The 13,206-nt window shown below is 36.3% G+C and overlaps 1 protein-coding gene across 8 annotated transcripts in view; it reads right to left on the reverse strand.

The window, feature by feature from the left end:
- The window catches only part of GOLGB1 (golgin B1), an 81,051-nt gene that overhangs the window by 51,055 nt on the left and 16,790 nt on the right, over positions 1–13,206 (reverse strand). For 3 of the 8 annotated variants that reach the window (XM_049877703.1, XM_049877657.1, XM_049877721.1), the window contains exons 4-7: positions 11,504–11,632; positions 4,813–4,938; positions 2,551–2,673; positions 1,143–1,256 (exon numbers count right to left, since the gene is read on the reverse strand). In XM_049877703.1, the coding sequence (XP_049733660.1) occupies positions 1,143–1,256; positions 2,551–2,673; positions 4,813–4,938; positions 11,504–11,632 (492 nt within the window). The remainder of the gene's footprint in view (positions 1–1,142; positions 1,257–2,550; positions 2,674–4,812; positions 4,939–11,503; positions 11,633–13,206) is intronic. The other 5 variants (XM_049877674.1, XM_049877666.1, XM_049877712.1 and 2 more) reach the window with 5 other exon arrangements.

The raw sequence follows: 13,206 nt of genomic DNA on the forward strand, positions 1-13,206 counted from the left end.
ACTAGAAGAACAAAATAGAAGAATAATGAGATCTCAATGAGAATGAAGGTTGGGATAACTGGGGAAAGGGAATGACAAGATGCGTTATAGTCAGGAAATGGGATACTTCAGTTTTAAATTTTTTAACATCAGCATCCTTGATCACCTTTAGAATCAAGGGAAATATGACATTTCTTTGAGAGACCCTCGAACCCTAAAAGGAGCCCTGGTGGTGCAGTGGTTAAAGCACTTGGCTGCTATCCAAAAGGTTGGTGGTTTGAACCCACCAGCCGCTCCACAGGAGAAAGATGTAGGAGACTGCTTCTATAAAGATCTACAGCTTTGGAAACCCCATGGGGCAGTTCTACTCTGTCCTATAGGGTTGCTGTGAGTTGGAATTGACTCATTGGCAAAGGGTTTTTTTAGGATCCTAAACCTAAGATCAAAAAGGAAAGAGTAACCACAAAAGATATGAAATGTTAGTTCTATGAAGGAAGGAACTGTGTCTCTTTTACCCATTATTGTATCACCATCACTGAGCCACAAGGTATTTGTTGAAAGAATAAATACCGTCTATTCTTTGAAAGCTTATAATAGAACTAGAATGCTCCTTAGAAGCAAGGATGGCGAGACTATGTGTCATATAGTTTGGACACGTTATCAGCAGAGATCAGTCCCTGGAGAAGGACAACATGCTTCGTAGAGAGGGTCAGTGAAAAAGAGGAAGACCCTCACCAAGATAGACTGACACAGTGGCTGCAACAATGGGCTCAACCATAACAATGATTCTGAGGATGGTGCGGGACCAGGCAGCGTTTCGTTCTGTTGTACACAGGGTGGCTACGAGTCAGAACCGACTCGACAGCACCTAACAACAACAGCCTGGAAAACTAAAGTGGAAGTGAATATTCCCAAGGTCAAACCAAACCAAACCCACTGCTGTCAAGTTGATTCCAACTCATAGCAACCCCACAGGACAGAGCAGAACTGCCCCATAGGGTTTCCAAGGCTGTAATCTTTCTGGAAGCAGAATGCTACATCTTTCCTCCCGTGGGGCAGCTGGTGGTATGAACCACCACCCTTTTGGTTAGTAGCCAAGCACTTAGCCACTGGGCCACCAAGGCTTCTTATTCCCAAGGCAGGCAGTAAAAGTCCTTAGGTACCTGGTTGCGCTGTTCGGCACCATTCAGCTCCTGTTGCAGCAAGTCCACCACTTGAGCACGACCAGACAGGGCCTCCTCATGCTCTTCAAGCTTCCTCTGCAACACCCTCAAGTTCTGACAAGAAAACATTTTAGATATAATGTCCCAGCAGATGAGCACTGTTATCTGCTTACCTTTCCAAATGTCATGTACATTTGTGTACTAAAGATTCCTGGATGTTGAAGATGACAGATTGAAGAGGGAGACACCAGCATGCCATGCGCCCCATCCAGCGGAACAAAGAATGTCCAAAAATGCCTTCTCCAGAGCAATGACAACAACCAAAGTCAGATACAAGCAAGTCCATGAATTAGGGAGCTTTTTATAACAGAAAAATGACACTTTCAAAAGGCTATAGCCAGTGTTCTGTACCTAAAAGACACAGGTATGTGTGTATCTCATCCGCCAAAAAGAACCTTTTCTGCAGACAAAAACTGTCTTCTCCTTCTGTAGTGCAATGGGTAGACTCTCAATAAACATTTGCTGAATAAATAATGATATACATATATAATTAACATACTATTTAGGAAACTGGTATATTCTGAAAGTTTAGTTAAGTGTTGTAAGCTGAATGACTGCTTAGAATTCGGAAAAAGTTTTCTCTCAAAAACAGTTAAATGAATCAACCAGCAGGTACTACAGGAGTGCCTTTGGGTACCGCACTGCACTAACCCGCACTATACATAAGTAAAAACAAATACCTTTGAGTTAGTAGATAACGAACTCAAAAACAATGAAGCCAATTTTCAAAATACACTCAATAAATTTTTCTAGGAAGTAAGAACTATTGATTTAATAAAAGACTTCAAGCTTGCAAATCGCTTTAATTCTTTTGAAAGTTTAAAACTGGCTTCATTGGTTGAAACTTAGTTACGATGAGCAAACGGAAGAGAAACCAATTTCTGACTTCCACATACATTCTCCAATTAAACTCAGTTTTTTTAGTACCAACAACCTGATTACCCATTCTGTCGAGTAGAATCCTGACTCATAGCAACTCTACAGGGCAGAGTAGAACTGCCCCACAGGGTTTCCAAGGCTGTAACTCTTTACAGAAGCAGACTGCCACATCTTTCTCCCGCAGTGGCTGATGGGTTCCGACTGCCAACCGTTTCGTTAGCAGCTGAGCGCTTAACCACTGCGCCACCAGGGCTCTCTAACAACCTGATGAGAGGGGTAAAAGGTAAGGCAAGGATAAGAAAAAAATAAATAATATGCAACAGGAAGACAAGGACACCAAAGAGAAGCCAACTAAGGATCACGCTAAGACCAACAGAAGAGTAGTGGATAAGGGTAGAAAAGTGACGGCTATGATTTTGTTAAATGTTAACCAAAATGATAATCATTCTACTAAGTTTTAGCAACACACCTGTTGCATCTGTGTTTCCACATCTGCCTGGGTTACTAACTGAAGCAGCTCATCTTCATGAAGACGAACCTGTGTTTCAAAGCGGGCATCTTTCTCTCGGACCACCTGCTGCATGGAACTCAACTGAAGACACACACCAGAAAAACTATACAAGTTACACTCCCCGGATAGTGTACAAACAAAACTCACAGACTACTCTCCAAAGATAGACTCTGAGAATTGACAAGCAGTAGCTTTTTGAGAATTTTTTAATGTTAAGGATGAGAATCTTGGGAGAGAGACAGTTAGGCCTGACGGTAACTTCCAAATGTGAGAGAAGACCTATTCTCTAACTCAAAAACCAGCTTAACATAAAATTCAATGAAAAATTATACTTGCATGGTTACCAGAAATGCTTTAAATAAAGATATAAAAGTTTGATGTGTATGTTTTTTAAAGTTCTGAGGAGATTAGACTATTAAACTTAGAAAATGAAGTCAGATTTCTGTTAAGTCCTAGACACTTCTTTCGAAATCACATCCATGCTCAAAAACTTTCAATGAAATTCTCATGCCCTTTAAGTTAAAGTTCAAACTAAAGTGTCTTATATTCAAGATTATCTACAACTGGAAATACAACTCGATCGTTCCAGTCTTATTTTCAAAGCATTGCTTTTACCAAAAAATTTGGTGTGCTTCCAAACCCACACCACCTCCCCAGACAGCTATTTTCAGCTGTCACGCCTTGCAGGCTTCTAGGTCATGCACATTTGTAATTGGCTCTTAACAGAGCGAAATGGAAATAAACGGGTTGATTGTGAGCTGCTATCAAGGTTTTTATTTTGTTCTGTTTTTTAGGTTGTGTGTGTGTGTGTCTGCTTATTTGTTTCCTGAAGGTCTATGGTTGAGTATGTTGATCAACAGTTCTTCAACTACTGCCAATTTCTCAATTGGTGACGCCTTGAATTGACCTTGGTTCTCCTTGGTATCAATCTTCAAAAATTTTTGATGATATAAATTCTGATCTCACTATGAATTTGGAATCCCATGCAGGCATAGGTGTCTTTTCATTACTCAAACATACCTACACATCCTTTCCTGTCAATGTGCCACATTTTTTTTTCCTCTTGGAGTCTTTGCTCTTACCATTCCCCACAACTAAAATATCTCCCCCACCTTATCTAGAATATTTTTTTATCTAGGTTCTGCCTACATCCTATTATTTCCATGTAACCTTCCTGGACTGTCACACCCATAGTAACCTCTTTTACATCTTGAAACACTTTTAGTTTGTGTTGCTACTCACTTTAGCGCTTATTCTGAATGGCTTGCATTTTAATAGATCTGTTAACGTATTCAATATGTCTTGGCTTTCCATATTTTGAGCAACTTGTTGGGTAAGAGTCATGTTTTGTACTTCTCCAAACTACACTGTATATAGTACTTGTATATAAAAAGGAAACAATAAAGGCTAATAGGTAAAATTAAGAATTGCAGGATACATAATTTTAACTGTATATGTAACAGTAGGCCACCTACAGACAGAATGCACCTCTAATACTGCAAGTTGTCCGTAAGATAAAGACCTGATAGATAAGATTAGCTATGTGCAAAGGCATTCTGGGGGGAAAAAACATTTCATGGGTCAAAAGCATTGCCAAAAGAAAAATATTGGAGGTCAACCAGGAAATTAGAAAAATAGAGTTGAGAGTGCTAGTCCAAACAGTCTGGTCCTGATGGCAGAAATAATGTGAAGAATGTCACATGCCATGTAACGATCATTCACATAACCTACACCACTTTCTGACGGCATGCTCACTAAGCAATCTCCTGATTATACTGTAACTTTCTACTCAGATATCACTACAGAGCAAGAACAGACTTAATTGTTTGTATTTCTAATTCTTATGTTTAAATAGTATTTTGGTTTATCTACCAGTCTCTTTTGAACTTAGTTAGCATGTGCCTATTCCTAAGAGACTGGACTTCTGTGTGCTATTAAAATCTAGTTTCTGGGCCTACAGAACTAAGGAACAGTCAGCAACTAGGCTGTGGTAAATTCATCAAGGTGAATAATACTTCGCCAGGCTTCTTGGTAGTTAGATGGTGTTCCCTAGCAACATAGTTACCTACCACATCTCCCTTCTAATTTCTACTCTAGCTACTATACTTTTACCTACTAAGGTTTATCTAAAGTGACTGTCTAAATTGACTTGTTAGTAGCAATCCATTGGACTTGCATGATTCTTCATCCTAATCATTGTGAGGTACCTCCCACTCCTACCTGTGCAGCTTGCTCTGCCTGGGTCTGGCTGAGCTGGGCTTGCAAAGTGCTAATGAGTTCATCCTTCTCTTTGAGATGTTGCTTCATCCTTACAAATTCTTCCAACTCTGCAGAATTCTTATCCAACTGAAGACACAGAACAAAGAAAAATTATTTTTTCAGCAAAAGAATTTAGCATGATTAATTCTTTGACCCATCCCCTTTCTCATCTGCCCTAAATACCTACCATATTCCTCCTAATTTCCACTTAACATAAAAGGGAATTACATCCACTGTGGTTTTTAAAAAGCAGTTATCAAAATTTATTTGTCAGAGGAAGATGGAAGCAGTAGCAGCTGTTTTTTAATTTCTCTGAATCCTCAAGTAGAAAGAGAGCACCACTTGGCAGTGAAACCAAAAACCCATGGGGAATGTCTATGACAAAATGAGGAAGATAGTCCCCACACCTCAAACTGCAAGCAAGAAGGAACAAACCACCAAAAGCCAAAAGACATGCATAGACAGGTCTATGTGAGAGCAGAGGGAAGCAGCAGAACAGTAGCTTACGGCCCAGACAATAGGAGAACCCCAAAATAGCCAATTAAGTATTTACTGGAAAGCGTAGTTGGTCAATTTTAGAACAGCAGCTTAAATAGGGAGGGTGGTTCCATTTTCTCCAATACTGGGAAAGCGCAAGTGTCCAGAATAAAGCATGAAAGAGCCGGAGTAATTTGGCCCCTCCAAACTCTCCAAATTGACTCACCAGGCTCCCTCCAGAACATGACCCAGCACTAAAAAGAAACTGCTAGAAATGAAATCAAAATTCAGCAGAATAGGGACAACAAAGACAGGAGAGAAGCTCTACACATGTGCTGTATAATTCAATACCAACTAGCCACGTGTGGGCTATGGAGGGCTTGATACGTGCCCAATGCGACGGAGAAACTTAATCTTTATTTCATGTGAATTATTTTAAATATAAAAACTGAAGAAGTATAAATTAGTTTCCCACTAAATTCAACTTTGTTCACGTATGACTACAGTTCTCTGTATCTGATGTATCACGCAACATACTGTTGTGCTCACCAACACTTGTTTGTAGTGTTTTAGTAAGCACATCACCCCATCCAGCGTTGATCAATTCATTCAGCTTGAATGGTTTTTTTCTACATACTGGTAATGTGTTCATTTGAATACTTTATAAAGACAGCACTATCAGCAATAGTTAATATCTCTATAAATCATAATCGGTAATGAAACTGAAATATTATTTCATATGCATATTATTTTAATTATAATATAAGTAAATAACTTTTCTAGTTCAATAATATCTGTATAGATACTTCTTTAAGTTTAAAATGAAGGTATACTACTGATGCAGAATCCTGTGGAGATAAGACCAGAACAGTAAGGGGGGGAAAAAAAAGCCTAGAAGGTATTCACAAGTTTCATAATCAATAGCAAATACAATTTGCTGCAGCAGAACAAATTGAAAAAACTTGTGTAAAAAAAGTAAAGCTCATAGATAGTCTTTTTCAGCAAATATATACTGAATTTGACACCAAGTTTCCTCTCAATAGTCACAAAAAGAATTAAGGAAATTAGTCACCTGAAATCAGAATTAAATGAACAACAAAATTTAAATGACTTTTAACTGGATATAGGCTTATAACTTTGGCCAACTATAAACAGCTTGGATTCTTTTCTTATGTGAAAATAAACATAGCACCGTATTGGCCAATTCAACATTTTTAACCTACAATTCAGTGACATCAATTATATCAATCATGTTGTGCGACCATTACTGATGTCCTTTGCCAAGTTTTCCAGGCCCATAAACAAAACTTAATAAACAACAATCCCCCACCCCATTCCCCCTCTTTCCCATCCCCAGTAACCACTATTAAAACTCTAATCTCTATATATTTACCTATTTTATGTACTTACTAGTGAGCTCATACAATGCATCTTTTCAAGGTTCACCGTGTTGTGACATATATCAGGACTTCATTTCTCTTTATGGCAGTTATGTATATACTACATTTTGTTTATCCATTCATCTGTGGATAGATATCTGGGTTGTTTCTACTTTGGGCTATTGTGAATAGTGCTGCAATTCATGTGTGAATTGCTAGGTCATACAGTAGCTCTAGGTTTAGCCTTTTGAGGAACTGTCAAACTGTTTCCATAGCAGCTATACTCTTCTGCCTTCCTACCAGCAATGATGGAAGGTTCTGATTTCTCCACATCCTTGCCAACAATTGTTATTTTCCATTTTTTTAATCTTAGTCATTCTAGTGGGAGTAAAGTGGTATCTCATTGTGGTTTTGATTTACATCTACCTCAGAATCTACTCGACAGTAACTTTTTTTTTTTTTAATGGGTTAATGGCTAATGAAGGAGCCCGGTGGCTGCTAACCAAAAGGTTAGCGGTTTGAAATCACCAGCCGCTCTGTGGGAGAAAAGACCTGGCAACCTGCTCCCCAAAACAGTACAGTCTACGCAGCCCTATGAGTCAGTTCTACTTTGTCCTATAGGGTCGCTAGGAGTTGGCATCGACTCAACAGCACAGGGTAACAATAGTGGCTAATGACGTTGAGCATCTGCAGGTGCTTGTTGGCTATCTGAATATCCTCTGGTGAAATGTCTGTTCAGGTCCTTTGCCCATTTTCTGATTGGGCTGTTTGTCTTTACGAGTTCTTTAAATATTCTGGACATTAAACCCTTATCGGATATATAACCAAATCTCCAAACTCATTGCCATAGAGTCTATTCTGACTCATAGGGACCTGACACAACAGGGAAGAACTGCGCCATAGGGTTTTCAAGGCTATAAATCTTTATGGAAGCAGCCTGCCACATGTTTCTTCCGTGGAACAGCTGGTGAGTTTGGACCGGTGACCTTTTGGTTAGCAGCCGAGCACTTAACCACTGCTCTTACTGGATATACAGTTCCCCAGAATTTTCTCCCAGTCTGTGGGCTGTCTCTTCACTTTGTTAGCAAAGTCTTTGATGTGCAGAAGTTTTAAATTTTGATGAGATCCCATCTATCTATTTTGTCTTTTGTTGCTTGTGCTTTCGGTGTCATATCTAAGAATCCATTGTTGAAAACTAAGTTCTGAAGTGCTACCACTATGTTTTCTTCTAAGGGTTTTATGGTTTTAGGTCATACATTTAGGTCTTTGATCCATTTTGAGTTAGTTTTTACATATGGTGTGTGGTAGTATGGGTCTAACTTCATTCTTTAGCGTGTGGAAACCTAGTTGTTGCAGCATAATTTATTAAAGAGACTGTTCTTTCCCCATTTGATGGATTTAGCACCCTTGTCAAAGATTAACTGACACAGACGTGGACTCTCAATTCTATTCCACTGGTCTATCAATTTACCAATACCAGATTTTTAACTGGATACAAGCTTGTAACTTTGGCCAACTATAAACAGCTTAGATCTCTATATTAAAAAAAGCTATATTTAGATGGAGATATGGTAAAAGAAATTATACTTTGTTATGCAAATTTGTTAGAAAATGATGAAAGGTTAAAAATGGTATTTTATGTTAAGTGAAAAATCATCAATAAAGCCACTGAACAATTACCAATAAAATTCAAGGCTGTCTTAACAGTGTAAAAGATCAACTGATTCAGTTTTTAAAATAACAAGTAGGTTTTTTAGCATTACATGAGTTGTATAATATGAGAGACACTGTCTAATTAATACTTTGAGTGCATTTTGTCTCAAAAAAAAAAAAAACTTCTAAATTTTTACAAAGAAATATTGTCAATTCGTGTCCTTACAAAGTTTATGGCATAGTTTGAATCTTTTATATCTGTCAAATAAAAATTAAGATAGCTATAGAAAAGAGAACCCATTTCTATCATGATGAATGGAGATGCGTCTATGTTAGGTCAAATACTAAGATTTATGTAACTTTTTAGACAAGGGAGTAATGTTTCTCTTCCCTCCATTGTATGACACATGTTGAAAATATTTATGCTCAATTATCTAAAGCAGGCTTGAAGAAAAGTGCTACGAATACAGTTGCTAAAGTTGTTCAATATGTATGTGCAAATGTTATGAATTATCACCACTTTATGCAACTACTGAAAGAGAAAAAAAAAAGAAGACAATGTAATTAATGATCTGGTTTTCTCTGCAATTCTCTTTGGTTGAATAGTGAAAGAGTTTTACAAAGATTAAATACATGGTTAATTCCAATTTAAGATTTTCTTGAAACAAAAAAAATGCCTACCAAATATTCAATAATCAAACACAAAAAAGGCAGCATGATTTTTGTTCTCTCATTTATATCATACTATGTATAAATGAGTTAAATTTGAAACTAAAATGAAAGGAAAATTTAGTTTGTGGCTTACCTATTCAGGCATGGAAACTAGTTGAAACTGAAACTTCTAATACAAATCAGTAATAATAATTTCATGCATTTTTTTAACATGAATCAAACACAGATGATTTTAATAGTAATCAAAAATATTATGTAAATTGGTTGCAAAAATTACAAGAAAGTTTCGTTAATATAGAAAAATTTATAATTGCTTTTCAATATATGCAATAACCCCATTGAATCTGATGTTAAGAATACTCATAGTGAATATATATAGCTCAGAATCTTTTTTTAAACAGCTTTATTAAAATATAATCGATACAATAAATGGCATATATTTAAACTGTACAATTTGGTGTTCGGACATTTGGACACACCCAAAAATCACATTCAAATGAATAAACCCATCAACTCTCTGATTTGCTATCACTATAGGCTAGTTTGCACTTCCTAGAATTTTATATAAATTGAATAGACATTATGTCTTCTTTTTTGTAATTTACTACGTACTCTTCACTCAGCATAATTGAGATTCATCCACATTGTTGCACGTATCAATAATTCCTTTTTATTTCTAAGTACTATTCCATTGTATGGATATACCACAGTTTATCGATTCACCTGTTGGTGGACATGTGAGTTATTTCCAGTTTTTGGATATTATAAATAAAGCTGCTACAAACATTCATATACAAGTCTTTGTATGGAACTATGCTTTTATTTTTTATAGATGTAGCTTTGAAATTGATATGCTTTTGAAAGTCAAATTAATTCTTCCAAAAATGACAAACCTGTTTTTCGATGTAAATTTAAATATTAGAGGAAAATGATGTTTTAGTACTTGATTCAGTTGTTGGAAAGCTTTTAAGCATGTTTGGAATGACTTGAATATGTGAATCTAGTTTAACAGCTTTATGTTTTATGAAAACTAAATACAGATGAAGTATTTCCAGTGAAAATTTTGCATCTAAATTAAGATATAATGTAAAATACACATCAAATTTCAAAGACTTAATGAAAAAAAGAATGTAAAATAACAGAAAATGTATTAACAGTGAAATTATGTTTTAAATATATTGGGTTAAATGAACTACAGTATTAAAATTTCACTTGTTTCTTCTTTACCTTTTGTAATGTGGCTGCTAGAAAATGTAAAATTATATATGTAGCTTGTGCTATATTTTATTGGACAGTGCTGCTACAGACCAAAGTAAAGGAGGAAAAAGAGCCAGGAAATCTCAGAAATCCAGCCGTGTATCTCTGAACACTACACAGAACAACAGAAGAGGAGGAGGTGTTAAGTAAGAAAAGCTTTCCTGAACAAAGCCTCCTTCTAAAAGATCAGGAAAACTAATTTCACACAAAAATAAGCATGAGAAATACAAAAGTATCAGGGTCAAATTCCACATAAAATTGTCATTAAAAAAAAAAAAAAGAATAAGGAGCAGAAAAACATGCCTACCGGGGTAAAAGTAGGACAGAGTCATGCTCAAAACATCAAAATTATAACCTATTTCAAAAGGAGTTAAAAATTTTTTGTAAGAAAATTATATAAGACATGAAAGAACTATACAAATCAGAATTAGAAAAACTCAGAAATTAGGTGACAGAATTCAGGAAGAATTCTATCTAAAAGAAAAAATCATTTCAGAAAAGAAGACAAAACAAAAGGGAACACAAAAATAAATAAACACAATATATAATGCCTTAAAAGATATAAAGGGAAAACGGAAAAAAAAAAAAAAGAAGAAACTTTAAGAAGCAAACAAAATTTTAAATAAAGAAATTGAGCAAAAGTGACAAATACCGAAGATAATCAAAGATACAGAGAACAGAAGTCCCTAAAGAAGAAAAGCAAAGCAAAGGAAGAGACCAAATACTTCAAGTTATATAATTCAAGAAAATAAAAACATTTGAAGCCATATATTGAAAGAACATACTGGGTACCTAAAAATATCAACCTGGAATGACAAACACCAACACATATTCTAGCAAAATTACTGGATTTAAAAAAGAGAGAAAGGAAGGAAAGAAGACAGACTGATTGATTAACCAATAGACAGACGAACGGATGGACAGATAGCTATCCGTTGGGCATCTAGAAAAACCTGTCATGTAATAATCCATTGGGGTTTAGTAATTACATTACCCTAATGGTTTTTTTTTTTTTAATGGTTACGTGGAAACACTGGTAGCATAGTTGTTAAGAGCTACAGCTGCTAACCAAAAGGTCGGCTGTTCTACTCCAGTACGTGCTCCCTGGAAACCGTATGGGGCAGTTCCACTCTGTCCTATAGGGTCACTATGAGTTGGAATTGACTCGACGGCAACGGGTTTTTTAATGGTTATGAGGTGACTTACACCCCTACCTGTGCAGCTTGCTCTGCCTGTGCCTGGATAAGCTGGCTTTGCAAACTGTTAATTAGTTCTTCCTTCTCCTGAAGTTTATGTTTTATCTTTTCTATTTCCACGTCTTCCTCTGTAGAACTCTTGTCATGCTGAAAATATAGGAGATAAAGTCATTTATGCAAAAGAATTACCATTAATATACAATTGGTCTTTTCTCTAATTTTCCCTATATAACCATTTGATTGTAAAGTTTTATCAATCCTCCGTCTATAATTCTTTGATTAGTCCATCTTCTTCATTCTCACACTCTTAGCTCAAATCATCATTCCTTCTAAGGGTTCATTCATCTGGCTCCAAGGTATTCGAATTTTCCCTTAAAAGATTAGTAGACTGTAACTATGCTGACAGATTTAATTATTTATTTTTCTGTTCTTAAGGGGAATGAAAAAGGATGATCTAACAGGAAATGTTGACATGTTTCTTCCCCAGTGACCCTCTCTCACCTTCACCCCCACAAAACTAAGCCCTGGAGCTAACAAACAAAAAGCTAAACAAGTATAAAATTAATCATTTTCCAGGGCTCATCAAAAATCTATTTGAATATAAGAAATCAGTCATTAGCTCCTAAACTAATTAGTTCATAGGCAGTCATTAGATCATAAACCAAAAATATTAACAGGAGCACATAATGATCATTTAAAAATGTTACTCAGTATTTGTATCATCTAAATTTGGTATTCTTATAAATTAGTATATCTCTTACTCTTTCACACTCCTACCCCAACTATATAAAATACAGGAGAACCAGTAAAATATTCAAATAAGGGGCCCAAACAGCTAAAATAAGTATCATAAAGTTCATGCATTAAAAACCAATTAAGTACTAATTAAGTTACTTCTCAGGATGAATTTAATGATATTTTACACATGATTCAAACAACTGTATTTAATTTTCCAAGCTACAGCAGAAATGAAACAGATTAGAGGTGAAGAAAGAACAAGATGTTGTGAGATTCAAACAAGCTGACAGGAGCAAAAGTAACAGCTGACCTAACAATAAGGCAAGAATCTTAGCGTTTTCCATTTTCAGTATGGCCAGGTAGCTCCTATTAGACCAACCCTCCCCCAGCTAACAACTATAAACTCTGGATAACATAGACAGCAGTTATCGGAAGACACTGGAAAGCAACCAAAAGCAGGGAGTCAATAGTTAGAAAAGGCACTGGGTGAGCTTCCCACTTTTATAGCTTTTAGTCTGAGGTCAAGACCAGTCAGCACCATGCAGGACTAAAACAACAGAAAACCCAGTCTTACTGACTGGAAGAACTAGAGGACAGAGTTCAGGTAACCACAGCTGCTTTTAAGTGAGGGGCAAAATGTTGGAAAAGAGCCAGTGAGGGGAACATCAAATTCTTTCCATTTTTTCCCCTAAAGTTCGTCCTTAGACTGAACCAGATTCTGCCATTTGAATTCACCCCTCAAATGAACCTAGTTCTGCTTACTGAAACTACACAAAATAATTCTATGCTTTCCTCCACGTAATAGTTAAGCATCTGAGGATTGCTATCATTTCTTCAACTATATTGTCCTCAGAACACCTAGCTCTGTACTGAGTAAAGGGCTGCTACAACTGATTGTTGGAACTTAGAAATTATTTAATCTAGTCCTTTTATTTAATAGAAGAAGGTAGTGAGGCTTTAAGATGCTGATTTAAGGTTTCAGA

Source organism: Elephas maximus, chromosome 1, assembly GCF_024166365.1.
Source record: "Elephas maximus indicus isolate mEleMax1 chromosome 1, mEleMax1 primary haplotype, whole genome shotgun sequence".
Classification (NCBI taxonomy): domain Eukaryota; kingdom Metazoa; phylum Chordata; class Mammalia; order Proboscidea; family Elephantidae; genus Elephas; species Elephas maximus.